Source organism: Lampris incognitus, chromosome 1, assembly GCF_029633865.1.
Source record: "Lampris incognitus isolate fLamInc1 chromosome 1, fLamInc1.hap2, whole genome shotgun sequence".
Taxonomy (NCBI): Eukaryota; Metazoa; Chordata; class Actinopteri; order Lampriformes; family Lampridae; genus Lampris; species Lampris incognitus.
This window is the reverse complement of record NC_079211.1, coordinates 29,291,444-29,310,290: the sequence shown is the minus strand read 5'-3', so window position 1 is coordinate 29,310,290 and position 18,847 is coordinate 29,291,444. Positions and strand designations below refer to the sequence as shown.

The 18,847-nt window shown below is 41.7% G+C and overlaps 3 protein-coding genes across 4 annotated transcripts; 1 reads left to right on the top strand and 2 right to left on the bottom strand.

The window, feature by feature from the left end:
* Window positions 1–410: 410 nt before the first annotated feature.
* On the bottom strand, window positions 411–9,732 carry fibpa (fibroblast growth factor (acidic) intracellular binding protein a). The gene is made up of 11 exons (XM_056294756.1): window positions 8,236–9,732; window positions 7,988–8,072; window positions 6,752–6,950; window positions 6,212–6,338; window positions 5,817–5,917; window positions 3,231–3,364; window positions 2,021–2,129; window positions 1,797–1,860; window positions 1,552–1,638; window positions 1,302–1,399; window positions 411–711 (listed from the first exon to the last, which is right to left on the bottom strand). Exons 2-11 carry the CDS (start codon window positions 8,070–8,072, stop codon window positions 642–644), a joined length of 1,074 nt encoding a protein of 357 aa, XP_056150731.1. The 5' UTR covers window positions 8,236–9,732; the 3' UTR covers window positions 411–641.
* Window positions 9,733–10,222: 490 nt separating this feature from the next.
* ccdc85b (coiled-coil domain containing 85B) lies at window positions 10,223–13,521 on the top strand. Its single transcript, XM_056294804.1, has 2 exons — window positions 10,223–10,983; window positions 11,607–13,521. Exons 1-2 carry the CDS (start codon window positions 10,941–10,943, stop codon window positions 12,230–12,232), a joined length of 669 nt encoding a protein of 222 aa, XP_056150779.1. The 5' UTR covers window positions 10,223–10,940; the 3' UTR covers window positions 12,233–13,521.
* Window positions 13,522–14,220: 699 nt separating this feature from the next.
* fosl1a (FOS like 1, AP-1 transcription factor subunit a) lies at window positions 14,221–17,827 on the bottom strand. 2 transcript variants are annotated; one of them, XM_056294734.1, is made up of 4 exons: window positions 17,436–17,827; window positions 16,770–17,051; window positions 15,514–15,621; window positions 14,221–15,412 (listed from the first exon to the last, which is right to left on the bottom strand). In XM_056294734.1, the coding sequence occupies exons 1-4, from the start codon at window positions 17,562–17,564 to the stop codon at window positions 14,852–14,854; spliced, it is 1,080 nt and encodes a 359-aa protein (XP_056150709.1). In that variant the 5' UTR covers window positions 17,565–17,827; the 3' UTR covers window positions 14,221–14,851. The 2 variants fall into 2 exon arrangements, with proteins under 2 accessions (XP_056150709.1, XP_056150717.1); XM_056294742.1 differs by having other exon boundaries at window positions 16,794–17,051.
* Window positions 17,828–18,847: the final 1,020 nt, after the last annotated feature.

Here is an 18,847-nt window from a genome sequence, read left to right as displayed (position 1 = left end):
GTGTGTGAGAGACAGCTGTCATTACAGGAGGAGGGATGCTTGTTAAAAATCACACAATCACTCAACGCCTCTCAGCTCTACCAATTGTTCACCCCATGCTGCTGCGGCGGTGACAGGGCCACACACAGACATGCCACACACTAACGGAGGGCTCACTATTTACCAGAATAGGCTGTAGATAATATACAAGGCCCAATACATGCGACCAATACTCAGCGAGTTGATTAACCCAGAGAGCATGTGCAAATAGGACCAACATGTAAATCCCTGCCCTTTATGGTTTTGCCATTAAATCTGTTCTGTGTAAAAAAATAAATTCACATCTGGCATATCCGATATCTTCTCCAGATCACACGTGCTCATTAAAACAAACCCCAACAAAATCTGACACAAAACTCAAAAGGGTTTTAATTCAAATAGGTCAATTTTATTTACACATAAATATACAGATTCTGCAGGGGAGCTGAGTCACATGGGGGGTTAAGAGATGGTGAGAGGCAGACTTCATCATCAGCGTTGGAATGAAGGGCAGACAAAGCACAAACCGATGACTGTGATAAAAGCTTTGGCGGGGCAATAGGTCGGAAGTGAACAGAGCCAAGTAGGAGATAAAGAGGCGTGAGGGGTAAAAAAGGAACATTTCAGTCATGGTACATTTTGAAGATACAACTTTTCACCACGCCCATGTATCTGTCCCAAACAACCTGGTGTCTGAAAGAGGGAGAAAAGAGAAAGCATGAGCAACAGAGGGAATTAACTGTAAAATAGTCAAAGCAAAGGGAGACTCTAAATCTTATGACAAATTCTTATTATGAAATCTTGGTGAAGTGAATTTATGAAGCAACCTTTGTTCATTCAGTGTAATAGGAGTCTATGTTTCTTTTAACACAGTTGTGGGATGAATATCGCTTTTGTTAAGCGTGTAGCGGTGCGGGGCTGTGTAAACCGTTAACTACATTCCAGAGTGGCTGTGCTAGAAACAAGGTAACTACAGTTTAAGAAATCAGAGGTGCGATAGGGTGACACCCACTGGTGGAACAGGCATGTCACTATGAGAGCCGTTGGTCTAAAAAAGCCCCTCTACATGCCAAGTTCAACCTTAAAACCTTAAGTGCTGTGGTTGGGTTTAATGAGCATCAAAGAATGTGCCTATGTACGTTTGCTAGTTTGTGGTTCATCTTATCGAAAGGATCCGACAGCACCATGAATGCATGTTTCTTTTAACATGGTTGGCCGCAGTGGAAAATCAATCAGCAATGTTCTCCCCACTTCACTATGCAAGACCGGCCTAGTGGACTTACTTGAATGTGTCGAGTATGTGAGCAGAGTTGGTGTAGTGAGTGAGGTAGAGTCTCATGTCTGCAGCTGTCCATCGGTCTGAACGGCAGGGCTCGATAAACTGCCGAGAGGAAAAATAAAAAGACGGGGAGGAGGGGAGGGGAGTATTACATCACAAGGTCTCATAGAGCTTAGTGGCCCTTCTTCTTACCACACTGTGCCACTACAGGAATTGACATTAAAAACTACAACCGAACAACACCGATCCGCTACCTTCTCCACCAGATCAATGAAGAAATCTCGGACATCTTTTGTGTTGGTTAGCTTTGCTGCAATGTTGACAAGACCCCTGGAAAGATTCTTGAGAGAAAACAGACCACCCAGCAAAAATCATGATACAGGTCTTGAACAGAAATGTATTCAAAAATGATCATGACATTTATATTATCTTTCACTGTAGTAGTAAGAAATGCATTGCTTTTAGGATTTGGCATGAAAAGCCATGGACTGTCTCTCACCTTGAAATTAGCCTCCATCTCATTAAAGGCTTTCGTCTTTCCTCTGAGGGCCGTGCAAACCAGACTGAATAGAAAACGGCAATAGAGGAAAAGAGATTTTGGAATAAAAAAGACTAAGGATCTACTTATTTCTTCATTTTCAAACCATTTCAACCAAAGCCGCAAAATATACAACAAGCACTTTTTTTTCAGCAATCATTCCTAAATGTATTGGTTTATATCACCTTTTGTGCTGATCCAGTAGATCCTTATCAGTGATTAAAATCTTCAGTTCTTTCAGCTCTTGTAAAAATTCTTTGTCAAGATCTACATCCATATCTTCCACCATATTATCTAAAATGAAAACTCAAGTCAAACATCTTCACAGAAATGACATACCGCCTTTTTTTAACCATTATTTAACCATATAAGTTGCCAAAGTACTGGATCATGTGGCCAAGGAAAGAAAGGTTAAGTTTATGGGGCCTTTAAACCAGGGGGCTCTTGAACGTTTTCCACACGAATCACCCAAAACACACACCCATCTGGTCGAAGAAATGGTTGTCCAGGGTGGAGTCATATAACTGAAGGAAAATGGAAGTTATATGCAGAAAACATTGACTCGGTAACAATTTTAAGTGTGCTAAATCTTCATTTCGCAGGACCTTTTGGTCATTGGACCGCATTCTAACAGACTGCTGTAAAGGAGCCCGACACTTAATGATAACAACAAGAAACAAGACAAACAACATGTACGATTTGTTTCATTTGAGTGAGATGTTATTCGGAAGTTTCCATCTCCCTTGCTTGAGTATTCTATCATTATTATCTGTTTTTTAGTTCAAGTTCACTGTGCACCAAGGCATTTTGTCACAGTGGGATGCTCAATATAAAGACAAGACATGAACAAAAATTTTCAGTTGAAAAACAAACCGAGTGCATCTAAAATTAAGCAAAAAAAAAAGGATATGGAGATGTCTAAATATCTCATCTGCTGTTAAATAAGTAATGGGGGGGGGGGTGAAGCGTGTGTCTTTCCGTGTGAAATGCACAACAGAAATTTTAAAATTTATAACTAACACTAACAAAAAATAGTAACTTCTGCTTAATTCCTTCCTTGCAATGTTCCTTCGGTACAGAATTGACAGGTTTGGTAATGCTTTTGTAGACAACATATCACATTGATGAGAAAACATTAGCATGAGGATAATATGAAAGGCTAAAGGCCTCAGCATCTGAGCTCAAAGAAAAAGTGTTTAAAAAATACAATACGATCTAATAAATAGTATAATCTTAAAGCAGCAACACAGATACATCACTTCACAAAGCTAAACTAAATGCAAATCACAGCTCCTGTTAATGGATATTCCTGATTGTTTGGAAATTCCTCACATGCCCAAACCTCATCTCATGAAACAGTTGCAAATGGTCAAAGTAAACAGAGAAACCTCTCACCAACAGCCCCAACTGTCCAGTGGTTGATGAGTTGACCAGCACAGAAGGCAAAGTCCTGGAATGTGAGATACTGGAGTTTTCTTTTGCCCGTCTCAAAGCGGTTGTTGGCGAAGAAAACAATGGCAGCATAATCCCTGTTATGAAAAGAGGCATGATCACAGAGGACAAAAAAAAAAGTCAATCAAAATCTCATCCACACATGCAGCCTAAACAGTAAATTATACAGCATTTATAAACGTCGGGTTTGTCTGTTTTTGTGAACCTGGATCGCAAAAACATAAGCGCTATGCTGAGTAAAGACCCAAAAATATTTACAAAAATGCTGTTGAATGACTATGGTTTAAACAAAAGCCATATGATTGCTGTATCAATCTTAAAGCAAGGCACTTTTATGAGAGCAACCGAACCAATTACAAGCAATGCAGCCAGGACTTGTTCATGGCAAGCATTTGTCTTAAGATTTCTTTGTAAACCATCAATAGTACTACTACTACTACATTCGGCTGCTCCCGTTAGGGGTTGCCACAGCGGATCATCCGTTTCCATTTCTTCCTGTCTTCTGCATCTTCCTCTGTCACACCAGCATGTCTTCCCTCACCACATCCATAAACCTCCTCTTTGGCCTTCTTCTTTTCCTCTGCCCTGGCAGCTCCATTCAGCACCCTTCTCCCAATATACCCAGCATCTCTCCACCACACATGTCCAAGCCATCTTAATTTTGCCTCTCTTGCTTTGTCTCCAAACCGTCCAACTTGAGCAGTCCCTCTAATATAATCATTCCTAATCCTGTCCTTCTTTGTCACTCCCAATGAAAATCTTAGCATCTTCAACTCTGCCACCTCCAGCTCCGCCTCCTGTCTTTTTGTCAGTGCCGCTGTCTCCAAACCACATAACACAGCTGGTCTCTCAACCATCTTGTAAGCCTTCCCCTTTAACTCTTGTTGGTGCCCTTCTGTCGCAAATCACTCCTGACACTCTTCTCCACCCACTCCACCCTGCCTGCACTCTCTTCTTCACCACTCTTCTGCACTCCCCGTTACTTTGGACAGTTGACCCCAAGTATTTAAACTCATATGACTTCGTCACTTCTACTCCTTGCATCCTCACCATTCCACTGTCCTCCCTCTCATTCACACATAGGTATTCCGTCTTGTTCCTACTGACTTTCATTCCTCTTCTCTCCAGTGCATACCTCCACCTCTCCAGGCTCTCCTCAACCTGCACCCCACTCTCGCTACAGATCACAATGTCATCAACAAACATTATCGTTCCCGGGAGACTCCTGCCTGATCTCATCCATCAACCTGTCCTCACCATTGCAAACAAGAAAGGGCTCAGAGCTGATCCTTGATGTAATCCCACCTCTACCTTGAACCCATCTGTCATTCCAACTGCACACCTCACCATTGTCACACTTCCTTCATACATGTCCTGCACCACTCCTACATACTTCTCTGTAACTCCCGACTTCCTCATACAATACCACACCTCCTCTCTCGGTACCTTGTCATATACTTTCTCTGAATCTACAAAGACACAATGTAACTCTTTCCGGCCTTCTCTATACTTCTCAATCAACATTCTCAAAGCAAACATTGAATCTGTAGTGCTCTTTCGTGGCATGAAACCATACTGCTGCTCACTAATCATCACCTCTCCTCTTAACCTGGCTTCTATTACTCTGTCCCATATCTTCATGCTGTGGCTGATCAACTTTATACCTCTGTAGTTGCTACAGTTCTGCACATCGCTCTTGTTCTTGAAAATCGGTACCAGTATACTTTTCTTGAAAATCGGTACCAGTATGCTTCTTCTCCACTCCTCAGGTATCCTCTCACTTTCCAAGATTGTGTTAAACAATCTAGTTAAAAACCCCACTGCAATCTCTCCTAAACATCTCCATGCCTCCACAGGTATGTCATCAGGACCAGCTGCCTTTCCACTCTTCATAGCTTCCCTCACTTATGGGACTCCCACATATTTTTTACTATTGATGGTTTACACCATCAATAGTAAAAAAATAAAAAAAGAGCATATTAAAAATGTCTGGAGAATGGACTGACATAAAAATAAGAGCTTTGTTAAGTCTGGGGCATAGGATGAAATCAACAGGTAGCTGTGTGGTGCAGCTATATCGAAAATTTTGTCAAAACCATAAATTAATAAAAAAATAATATTAAAAGTTAGAGATGCTATAGTCTACGATTAAATAAAAGACATACTACACGAGCAGGGAATGACAGAAGGCACTGTCATGTATGTCATCGCCATCCATAAATCTAATGGATAAATGCTGTATGTTGTAAACAGAGGAAACCACCAGCAGTGATGGAAAAGTCACTACGATAATGTTACGGTTGCATGTTTGAAAGCAGCTCAAATCAATCTGAAGGAGGTACGTTGTGTTCACTTGATTAAAGACCTTGTTAAATTGAACATCACATGCTGTTATTTAGAATCAGCTGTTCAACTCTGGCCATGAATAGATGATCTAAAGTGGAAAAAGGAATTCAAACAAAATCCAAGTTTGAGGAAATTAACCTCACTTCACCGCAGCCTGCACAATATGCTGTGCTCATTCATTACCTTGCTAGCTTGTCAGACAAAAGAAAATGTTGACGAATGTTCTCCGCCAGGGGTCCTTTCAGTTCTTCCACAACTTTGAAAACACGCTTGAAGTTGTCAAACTGAAATAATAAAAAAAAGAAGCACGAGTCATTCACAGTTGAATTATACCTCACCCAAATAAATCAATATGAGGTAACTACAACTAAAACTTTTTGTTTATCATGGCAGCTGTGAACCACAACGTGCACCAAAATTGTGATGGATCCAGGGGGAAATGTGATTATCAGCACATAAATTAGCCCTTCGTCACTATCACAAAGAATTCTGGGGTAAATATAAATTATTTTCAGCTCTTAATTTACAATATAGAGAAAACTAATGTAATTACTTTGCAGCGCTCAGATTAATTTTACCTGTCGTCTACAGCTTTTAAGCGTTACTCCAGTCTTTGCGCTGACATCATCCAGGTCTTTCTTGGTTCCTTTTGAGAGTTTCTTTCCCAAGACCTCCCGGACAAACACATCATCAAATGCATAGTATCTACAAAAGAGAACAAAGTGGTAAAAAAAAGAGATCAATATCTGGACTTTATTTTTACATACTATGCCTACAAAAATTATCAGAGTATGCTGTGTAGGTCTTGATGTCTAACTGTTGACGATCTGTCCATAAAGCTTAACAAAATTTGCATTGACAGACTGAGAACAGACTGTCAATGCTTGACGTAGAAAAAAAATTCCCTAAAAATAATATGGAGGAGAAAAGAAAGGCTGATAAAAATGAAAGAAATGGGAATGGATAAGTTCAATGCACTTGAAAGAACAAAACTACATGAAGCAAGGCACTGATATCACAATAACAAATAAATGTGGTTCTTTTTTCTATGTAAGAAAAAATTGTAGGCCCCATATGACAATATCAAGCACAAATGAGTGACAGCAGCATCATCACACCTCTCTATGAGCATGGCTTGTCGATGAGGAGGAATCTGGAACAGAAGCTGATTGGCTAGCTTGGCTGGGATGTACAGAAGACGTTCACACATCTGGAAGGTTCTATACTGATCCATGGTGTCACTCAGTAGAACATCTGAACTCGCCTCGAACTCTTCCAACACCCCACCCTCCATGCGTACCTTCACAGCATCATTCACTGCACAAGGGGAATCATTGGTCACAAACAAATTCAACAGCAACTGATGGACTGTAATCACTTATTTTTTAATTTTTTATTTTATCACTTTATAATATGATGTTTTTCTTTAACAGAGCTCACACTGTGACTTATGTGCAGGTTGTGAAGGTAAATATCATCATTCCAGTTTATTACATTTGCGTTAATGGGGATGTTTTGTCTCTTGAATGTAACAAATATGCTATAATTAAGTAAAATTATCTGGTAGGGGTACACAATCCATCAAACCATTGATATAAACAGCGGCCAAACATCAAAACGACAGTTATATTTTGACTTTTAAGGGAAGAAGACAAAAACAACGCACCGATTTGATAGAGGCATTTATGGAAAGCTCAAGTGGAAACATGGTTTACACCAATCTCTTCCATCTGCAGTGTTCTGAGCAGAGTCTGAGCAGATGGGGATGGGAATTTACACTGCACACAGTATACATCTTTTCAACCATTGTGAAAACCAATTAGGTTCCATTGGTATTCCTGCAGTTCTTATCCATCATTACTGCTCAGCATCATTACTGTCTGTGACACCACCACCGCCAAAAATAAAATTAATAATAATAATAATAAAGCATATATATCTTACAATGCTCCCATTTTAACAAACTAATATTTTAAACTGAAAATGTGTAAAGTTTTGAAAGAGGTTTAATGCTATCCTTCCATCTACAGGCTCACTGATCTGTTGCTGACCCTGCACTCTGATTTCAGTGTTTAAATTCAAGTTTTAATGGTCTTCATAGCTTGCACATAACAGAATATGACTTGGAGCGTTGTTCACATAAAACTAAAACTGTGGAAGGAGGAAAATAAAAAGAGGCTTTGTCAACAGAGACCAAAAGGATATCACATTACCATCACTTTGGTGAGTTCAACCCTGATCTACTTATGGGCATATTACAAAAAGTGAAACATGGCTGTAAATGAAGAGCAATTAAGCAAATCGCTACACTGAGCATTATGTACATGGTGTTCTGGAGAAAGTGTGAACTATACCTGTGTAGCCATCCAGCCACAGCTGATAAACTTCCTCATCCATAATGGTGGTATTGCCCACGAAGACATCAAGCTCTACAGACATCTTCAAGTAGGGAATAAACCAAGGAGACATGAAAAACGTTTTAAATATACCATTAAAAACGCTATGTGATTGAGGTCACAACTAACCGACTAGCATTTTTTTCTGATTAGAAAAGAATCATAGAAATCACTGCTAAACATATTAGGGAGATTTTCCGTCTTACCTCAGGGGTTTTCAGTGGTTATGTGCACCAGCTTATAATAAAAGTGGGTCTGCTAAGTCTGACTTGACACTCAACTGCGATGGCTAAATTCAACAAACATGGCCATCCACTTCCTTAGCTAACTGCTAACACCCTTAGATAACTAGCTTGCTAAGTCCCCAACGTGAGGTAAACGTAAACAGCAACTAGATACCCAACGGGAGAGTAGGAACTGACTAACACGACTAACAACTAACACGATTAGCTAACTGGCACCGGTTATACACTCGTCAATAAACTATAAGGCCTAGTAGCTGACACTGGTATCTGCTTGTGCCTTGTCAACAACAGCAGTCACGCAACTACAACTTCCGGTTTTCACCCATGAACCCCGCCTCTTTCCTCCTCTCAACCAATGAAATCTTGGGCAAACCTGCCGTTGCGCTGAACGTCACATTACGTCTGTGCGTACAATGAGCAAAAGCTATAAGCAAATAATACACTGCACACGATACGGGAGATATTAAAGTCACGATTTTGTTTAACGATGAGTATGGGTTAAAGTTAGGGTTGTGGTTAGAGTTATGATTAACAGCAACCCTCAGTCATAGATGTAGCACGACAATGTGATTGTTTGGGAGCGGATGAAAAGGGTGAAGTTTCTATCCGAGCTAGGTTGGTGAACTAGTGAAATTGCAGTATTATTGTTAGGATGTGATTTTTGAGAAGATAACCACGAATGATATTTGCGACACACCCTACTCACTCAGGTTGAGCAAAGGACTGTAGGGCCTTGATGATTTGATAGACGTGATAGATAGTCTGAATATAGATATCCTGGTGAATAATAATAATAACCTCAGAAAACATATAATAGGTTAAATGGCTGTTCTTATATTGTCATGTCATACTATGAGGATGAGTGTGACATCCAGCTGGACCAATTCAGGATGTATTTGATTCAACGAAGCCATCATAATAATAAATCCAACCATTTGTATATACTGTACTGTACAGTGTACGTATACTGGTACGCTCTATCATGTCCATCTACCTCTGGCATGTTTGTCAGTAACTGGCTAAAATCTATTTCAGCATCTCTGATATAGTCTCTGCACCATTTCACCTTATCGCCTCTTATTTTGCCTGTATGTAGTCAATCCTTGTGTATATATCTGAAGATTGTGTTGTCGTGTTGTTATTCTGTGTTAAGTACACTGAAAGAGTCACGAAACCAGAGTCAAATTCCATGTGTGTACAAACATGGCCAATAAACACGATTCTGGTTCTGATCATTTGTAGGCTCATTTGCTCAGACAATAGGCCTATACATACCACAGCTTTATATCACACAGTTAAAATTTCTCTTCATATTGATTCATTAGACCGGTAAGAGTGTTCCCTCTGGTGTATGTTTTACGTTTTATCAAAATTTGACGAAATGTTGACACGTGCGTGCACGCGTGTTCTTTAGCCGACTCTCTCTCTCTCTCTCTTTCCCTCGGGCGATTAATCTAAATAAATCCCTCTAAATCCCCTTCCTCACCCCTCCCTTTTTATGTATCTGTGTGTGTCCTTCAAAACCACAAAAGGGAAAACGACTCAGTCAACTGTCTTTTTGTTGGACATCTCATTGCGCATCACATCAACACCCCCATCTCTAACCTCGCAATACCCCTGATTCCACACTCACCCCCTCCCCTCCCCGCGCTGCGTAGTTAACACCCCCCCCCCCCATTGTTATGGTCTCACTGAAACAATGGAGCTGGAACATAGAGCGGAAGGATGTGACTGAATACCACAGTTCAAACTATGGAACAGCCTGCAGTCACACTTTCCGTCAGTTTGTTTTTAAAAGAAATGACTACAAGCAAAACTGACCAGTGATAAGACTACAACGATTCTCTCTCTCTCTCTCTCTCTCTCTCTCTCTCTCTCTCTCTCTCTCTCTCTCTCTCTCTCTCTCTCTCTCTCTCTCTCTCTCTCTCTCTCTCTCTCTCTCTCTCTCTCTCTGTTGAGCATATTGGTTATAAAGCTTTTTCTGAGTGTAATTGTGACAACTATAGCCTACGTTTAGTAACTGCTAAAGCATGGACTGTATAAAAAGTGTTAAGACAATTTTGTGGGGCTGTAAACCTTTAGCATGTCACGTCGTTTGGAGTCACATGCCGTCATTCTTTTTTTTCGTTTTTTTTTTTGAGGATGTGAAGTCATTCCACTCGATCCAATTTACTGAAAACCGGCACAGGGTGTGGAACTGTCCCGCTCAAGCTTTTTTTCTACGATTTGTCCTCGAATATTGTTCTTGTTATTGTAGACACTAACGTCCAAACAAATTGCAGAGAAGTGAAATTGCCTTTTGCGCTGATGCTACGCTTCTTGAATCCAAGTGGGGGCGCACAAATGTAGGCCATCGCATTAGCGAGAGCGTGTAACCTCCATCGCGCATTTTTTTCTTCCCCATGTTTCTGTGATTTACCGCGCAGCCGGTCAGTTCAACTGGATCAAGGGACTCATACAATTTTGTTTGGGGCTATTCTAGCCAGTTTATCGGCTTTGCTGTAGCCGTACATTACTCTCGGGCTATGTTATCTGTGTCGGGGAGCTACTGGCAACCTCCGGTGGATGAATATTTGTGAGATTTCGCAGTCTACGGTACACGGAGCCCAGCCGTGGAAGTGGAGGAGGAGAAGGTGGAGGCGGACATAATCGCCCAGCTCCGGCGGATGAACGGAGCATGCTGCACACTTCAACCAGACAGCCTATCAGGCAAGCCATCTTTACTGGTTACCGAGAGAATGAATCGCTGGTGCTAAAACAAACCCGACTTCGTCATATGGACCGCGGTTCATTCTCCGGAGTTCATTTGACCGAAGCGGATATCTAGCACAGTTTCTAATCCCGCGTCCCTTTTGGTGAAGACGACGTGATGCCAACGAAATTAAAATGACATCTCCGGGCTGTGTAAAATTGTTGGATTAGGCCTCATGTATCGGCTCGGTCTGTAATATAAATAAAAAGCTGGTGGAGTACAAGATGGCTCTACTGACAAAATAAGGACAGTTATTTTCCTGGGGGCCCTTTCAACACTAACCCCATTGTCGAGACGAGAGGATGATATATTGGCACCAATCTTTTTCCCCCCTTCTAGTTCTTTTTCCTATACAACCTTCTCGAGGCGATTTTTTTATCGAGAAAATGCACCGAGTATAGCGCAGATTAACTGTGCATAAGAGACAGAAATATAAAAACCTCACGTTTGATCAATACATATCTTTTCACACAGACTGGGCGAAGATAACGATGCCTCCGTTCTGAGCATCCTCGAGATCCAAGTGCCCAAGCCCAACAACAATTACTGTTTACAGTCGTTTACAGTCGATTCTTCTCAGGTAGAGCCAGCCGGTGGGGGAAAATGGGCAGCGACGGCGAGATCTTCAACAGGGAATTGTCGAAGATGTCCGACGACGATCTGTTGGCGTGCTCCAAGGAGGAGCTGGTGCACCGACTGCGCAAAGAGGAGTCGGACAAAATATCGGCGCTCATTCAGCGCGGTCGGCTGATAAAGGAGGTGAACAAGCAACTGCAGGGACACCTCCTTGAGATCAGGGAACTGAAGGTCATCAATCAGCGTCTCCAGGAGGAAAACACGGAGCTGCGCGACCTGTGCTGCTTCCTCGACGACGACCGGCTCAAAGTGAAGAAGCTGGCGAGGGAATGGCAGCTGTTCGGCCACCACGCCGCCAAAGTGATGCGGGAGGACCTGGGCGGATACTTGAAAAAACTCGCCGACCTCGAGCGGATGCAGGACGGACTCGTCAAAGAGAACCTGGACCTGAAGGAACTGTGCCTGGTGCTGGAGGAGGAGTGTGTCAGCAGGAGCGACTCCAGCCCCGGCGGGTCGACCGAGCTCAACCTGCCCTGCATGGTGGCCCGGGACCTGGGCGACGGGAGCTCCAGCACCGGCAGCGTGGGAAGTCCGGACCAGCTTCACCTGGTGTGCTCACCTGACGACTGACGCCAGGGTAGATGTATGAAGACGATATGCATGGCCTCGCCGGTGCATATGGTGAGGCAGAGGAATACGGCAGATGTTTTGGAAGAAACTATAAACACTGAAAAGCTAGTTTAAAAGGCATTTTTCACTAGCTACCTACCCCCTTAGGACTGAAATAAGGCTGTTCATGTTTCTCTGGGTCCATGGTCCAAGGAAAAGGTCCTTCACTTGCAAAAGACTGATTGACTGACTTTATTTCCAGGGGCTAAATGTAAGAGACACCCAGTAAGGCATTTGCTTAATGACAATTTGACTAATGACAATGCTTAGATTTTAGATGGTTTTTCTAAGAGTCCTTCCGTTTTGTGAAATTATCCTTTTTCAGTCGCTTATTGTTGGAAGAAGAGAATTGAAAAAGGTTTGCGTATTTTTATCTCATGCACTGGAATAGCCTACACTGGGAGTGGACTTTTTATAATTGCACTGGGCCCACACTATGGTGGATCTAAAGTGGATCTAAAGATTCATTTCAATCCAATTTTGAGCCATATTAGTCTACTGAATTCCAATAGCACTGAAATAGAAGAGTTGTGATAGAAAAAAAGACGTTTGCTTTTGTTAGAGACACAATAACTATGTATTATAGTTTATGCATTCTCTTCCTCAGGACAGGATTGGAGTGTTATAAGTGCATGGTGAGTATCACTATTTGTGTAGGCCTATAAACAGAACTGACTTTGAGGCCCTTCAGGTTTACTCTGGTTGGGGCTGGTGTGCATAAAACCTGAAAGTCATCATACTAGCTCGGGTTTTCGGGATCTGTGCCATTAATGTGTTCGGACCTCGCTCAGAACTGAACTGCACATGACTTCTATGAGACACTTTTGTATCAAACTGGAAACACTTTGTATGAAACTGGAAGGTCCACAAATTTTACATGATGACCCGAGTACACGGGCCAGGCAGGCAAACTGCTGAAATAACTTGTTTTGAGCCTTTTGTTATGACATTGTTGTTGTTGATACTTCAATTAGCATATCACAGCTAATATATCCTTCTTTTTTTTAAGTTTGCAATTTCAAGGATTCTAATATGCTTTGTGTTAATTCTGTAACATAAGGGGTGATCTCTTTTACTCTCCTTTATATTGATTTACCAGTATTAACTTGCATTATTAGAAAATGCAAATGTCAGTTTTACTCATAGATAATGCACATGGATTGGATTACGTTTGCTATGTCATTGGCTGTTAATGATGGGCTATGCTCGTAGTGCATTGCAGAGCTTTAAATACAGTGGCTGAGACTTTGTTGTGCTCTGACCGTTCTTTGCCTGTTTACTTTGCAGAAACATGGGTTTACATGATACACAATGACCAATTTACCTCCGAACTTGTTTTTTTTCCTCCCACCTACATGTCCTTAACGGCATCAATTGACTGATACCCACTCTCCTGCGCTGTACAGCTTCATTCATGGGCGCGCATCAGTTTTATTTTTGGATCACCATTTGCACTGCATGGAGATCTTGAGAGGGCAGGGAGACTTTTACCCACTTAGTGATACACAGAAGTCCTTTGACAGATGCAAACACTCTCACTATCTTGTTCTCTTTCTCTATCTCCCTGTTTGTCTCTGTCTCTCTCTTGCTCCCCTTTGCCCCATTCAAGCAAAGCACTGCCATGCACGCTGAGCCATGTATGTAGTAGTGAGAAATTCTTTCCATTTCCACGAAACTGCAGTGACAGAGAACACAGCATTCACATATCAGCTGGGATTCAGTTATCAGAGCTTCTCTTATCCTCCCGTACAGTAATTCAATTGCTTTCCTTAACTGGCAGGTTGTGTCCACTCCAGCATCCCAATTGTCACCTTAGAACGCATGAAAATCTAACCAACACTTCAGGCTATTACTGGGGGGAACAATGTATTTGTGTTGGATTTAATCCTCACAGTATTTTCAAGTGTAGGATCTGTGGAGAATTTCTCATATTGATGGTGTACTAATACCAATGCGGTAGTCACAAATTGCACACAGTTCACAACCCTTTTTTTTTAATTATCTTTGAAATACTACAGTTTGGGTGAAAAACAAAAGTAAGGCACTGCCCACCAAAAGCATTCATTAGTCAAAAGTATAACAGTATTATAAAAAAATATATATATAACATTCTCAAAAATAAATATATAGTATAGCTATAATCTCTACTGTTATGGTCCAGCCTTCGCGGTTTTCAATATGCTTAACTAATGTTAAGCTACTGAACAGATTAATTCAAAAATGAGAACTCTTTTTGCTTTTTAAGTATTATTTTGTTTTATAAGTTATGTTACATAACACCGTAACAATTTGATATGGTTTACGCATTATTAGGATGAGTCATTAAGCATTACATCCTAAAATACGATTTTATTTTAGAAAACATGGTCATCATGCAGCACTTTAAGAAATAAATGTATATATTTTTCATTTCTATAAATCCTCATAGCATTTAAAAGTACTAATACAGACTACATATAAAATAATAGGAAAGAAAGAGTAATAATAACCCGGACTACACAGTCGAAATGAGGGAGGCTTTTCAGCTAGTGTGTCTGTCTTTAGAGTATTAGTGTCGTGCCAAAATGGAAGGGCTGTCAATCAAAGTGTGAGGATGGGAGGAGAGTGCAGAGAGTGATCTGACTGGTCACCACTACTGCTGCTCCGGCGATGGGCTACGCCACATGGTTGGGGTTTACAAGAATGTTGGGCATGACTCGGTTGCGAAGACGATGTGGAGGGTCCTTGGGACTGCGCAGCAACGCTGGTATCTAAAACGGAAGAGGGATAGGTGAACACCAAACCAGCTGCGAATGGGGTGAGTGACGGAGTAGACGTGAGGACTGGAGTGTGGAGGGATTCTGATTCAGACGCAGCAAACGAGGCTGTAGGCCTGGTAGGGATGGTAATCTTTGGTTTTGGCCTCTCCAGCTTTGTTTGGGTTTTCCTCGAGGGCCCAGGTAAGGCAGAGCCCCCGGGTTCCATTTTGATACCCCCCGAAGAGGATAGCGCCGGTTTCGGGTCAGAATCAGAATCCGAGTCCTCGATTTTACAAATGGGACGGTGTGCCTCCAAGACCAGTTCAAGTTTGTCCCTCTCCTTCTGCAGCTCAGCTATTTCCTTCTGTAGGCGGGACTTTTCGTCCTCCAACTGGTCAGTCTCCTAGACCAAAGGAAATGACAGGAAGTCAGGCATTGTGTAAATTATTTAATACAAATGTCTCATTCTTTTTTCTTTTTGTTGCGCATTTGATGTTTACTCACACTTTGCAGCGTGTCTGTCAGCTCACGACGGCGATTACGACATTTTGCAGCCGCCAATTTATTTCTCTCTCTCCGTACTCTGCGCCTCTCTACTTCTTCTGGGGATAACTTTTCGTGTGAAAGAAGAATAGTAGATGAAGAATGAAAAGAAAAAGAATCATCAAAATGCACACACTTGTTCGGAAGTGTGAAATAAAGTTGAAAGTGTAATGTCTGGGTTGTTTGGATGACACCGTGTCAGCTCTGTGAGATCGCCTCCTCGCAGCATCGTCGGAGGAGATGAGTCGACCGTGTAAAGTAACCAGTGAAATACTACCACCACGTGTGTGCTTTTAGTCATCACACTCAAATATTCATGACGGCGCAATGACAATGAAATGTCTGATCATGTGTCCTGGCGATACACCCCCCCCCAACTGTTTTCTGAATGATCAATTTTCATCCAATATTTCCCGCCCTTGGAGCATGATGAGTCACACTCAGGCCCCAGCCGTGACTCAGGTGTGAGTCACAGAGAATGCCATGCCCATGTGAGTCACATGATAATTCATTTCCTGTACCAAGAAGTTACAACTCCAGAGAAAAAAAAATTAATTGGGATATGTGCCATAGTGAGATTGATGGCAAGAGTCAAATCATAGAAAAGTGTATCAAACTGGACGAGCCAACACTTTAGCCAGGTTCGCGTCACATTTCTGACTTATCTTTTGCTGTTTTGACAGGTTAAAATGACTTTGAACGACTTGATTAGTATGTCATCTCTGATATCTTTTAACACTGCCCCCTTCCCAAAGTTGAACCTTGTAAACAATGTCACAGGTTTCACGTTCACTGTGTCCACATTGCCCCAAAGTAAACACTTTAAAAGAACATAAACAGATAGGCCTTCATCCTGGTGTCTCTAAAGTGTCCTTTCTTGTGTGGTTTTTGTTTTTGTTTTTGTTTCTGTTTTTTGATTATCTAAGACAAAACATCACTCTTAACAAAGCGTGTTTTCCTATTCTAATTAAATAATCATACCATGTGAATATAAAGGAAATTACGCAGCCATATCACGGAGTGTTACAGGATATTACACATTCATGACACATAGACATTCGAGCCACTCTACACACCTCAATGGCGGACTCCCTCACTGCATTTACTCAGGGACACTTGAGTACAATAAGGGGAATTGAATTCAGTAATAACTCACAGGTGGATTCCCACAAACATCAATGTCACCCCCAACCCATGTCTTTTAGAGAGGTAACTACCCTGGTGAAGTTTCTTTTCCTTACATGCTCATCATTTCTGCGTCTGGTTGAGCCCACAGAGTTTGCAGCTGCTCTTATGACCCCTGGTCGGAGGAGATGTGGTTGGGAGGGTGAGTGAGTCATGGGCCGGATCCCTGAGAGAACTGGGTAAGGAGGCCGTGGAGATTGTGAGGGGCCCGGCGGAGGCATGAGGGAAGGTTGCACCAACCACTGGAGGTCTTGGTTGGTGGTAATAGCATTCAGACTCGGTACAAACTGACCACTACCAGCCATGGTAAATTTCTGTGAACGCACATAAAGAGAATATGAGATCACACGAGAGACCCAACAGTTTCAGTAAGTGCCCAAGTGCTGTGAGTTTCAATAAACAAAAAAAAATTTAAAAAAATCAAAGAACATTTTGATAACTTTATGTAGAAATTCACATGAACTGAATCGCTACACTTTCATGTTGAATGACACATCATACAACACAATGTAGATCTATCCTAGGCCATTATATCAATTTATAGATATCAATCTATGGGAGTCAGAAAATATTCAACTTTTAGATTTCCATTTTTAGTTATCCCATACACCATATGAATGACACTTCATAATAAATACATACAATACCGATTTCATTCCTATAAGAGCTTTCTTTACTGCTGCAGAAGTCAGACTTACCTGTTCCTGTTGTATAGTTGAGGTACTAGTACTACCTAAGCATACAGAGTTTGACCCAGTGAGGGGTGACCCAGACTCGCTGTTGTACGTCGGGTTGCCTCTTCCTTGGTTTCCAAAGTTCCGGTACATCTTTACTGTTTAAATTGTTGTCCCTCTGAAATAGAAGTAATCCAACAGGGCGTATGCAAGGTTCCTAAAGTGACTTTCGATAAGAGTATCGTTTGTTAATTCAAACGTGGGGTAAACCCACTTTATTGAAGCGAATCGGTGGAGTCCAAAACAACACTTCTTCGAGGGGGAACAGGAAGAAAATATCACCAAGCGTCTTCTGAGAGAAACCCAAATCCTCCGAAATTGACCGTCAGAAAGTCCTTTCGTGTGTGGTTATACTGTCTGAAGTGAAAGTCTGGAATTAATTGTCAGATTATAAACTCTTAAAGTAATACTATAGATTTACCACGCCCCTCCTCACTTACGGGAAATGGTGTTGTCTAGAATGCAATACGAAACTTACCACGTGGGATGACGTAAATGACCATATTTGGTGAGAGTTTCCTCTTGAGAGTATCCCGGGATCCCTCTGGCAGACAAGACTCACCTGTCTCATTTTTTTACGCGTTGAGACACCGGCCGGCGTGATGGATAGCATACCTCCCAGCATATAGTTATCAGTCATTTTACTGAGACCACTACAAGACATTTGACCAACTTTAAACGCGATTTAAGGATAACCCTCAACAACGAGATATGACATTTTAAATGGAGGGGGAAAAACATAAATAAAAACGCCATTTTGTTATGTACTCAGCAGTTAGACCACATAAAAGGCGGTGGTTGTATACTGCAGGGAAGGCAGTGTAAAACCGCCTGGGAAATAGATAATGAGCGGCAGCAGAACTTTCATCAATTGTGCCTAATTGTGCTGAGGCTTTGGCTGCAACTTTTACGTTATAAACCACATCAGTCAGCCTGTGGAGATGAGTCATTGGGAGCGGATTGACTTTTTTTTTAATCGTTTGCCGTCCATTTCAAAAGCTTTTTTTATGCGCCAACACAATATAGTGAAAATCTAGAAAACGTTACCAAAAAGAAAAAAGGGAAGAAAAAAAAACGTTTCAGGGTACGTATGGTCGATGCAATGAGCTCAGTCTGTCACAACAGCTGCTGACCTTGCACTCCCAAAAGGACAGAGTTCCCGGCATGGGGTGACTCCTCCTCGCTGCTGACTGTCACACCACACAGTATGCACACTTCTCCGGGGAAATAGCATTGCTGGTTGTTGTAGGAGTCAGAAAGGTAACTATGTAAAATCAGCTGGAATTGCATTGAAGGAAAATACTCATCAGTTTAGAGATTTCTGGGCGACAGGTATGGGCGCAAGTTCATGAATACTGGGATGGCATCCAGCGCTT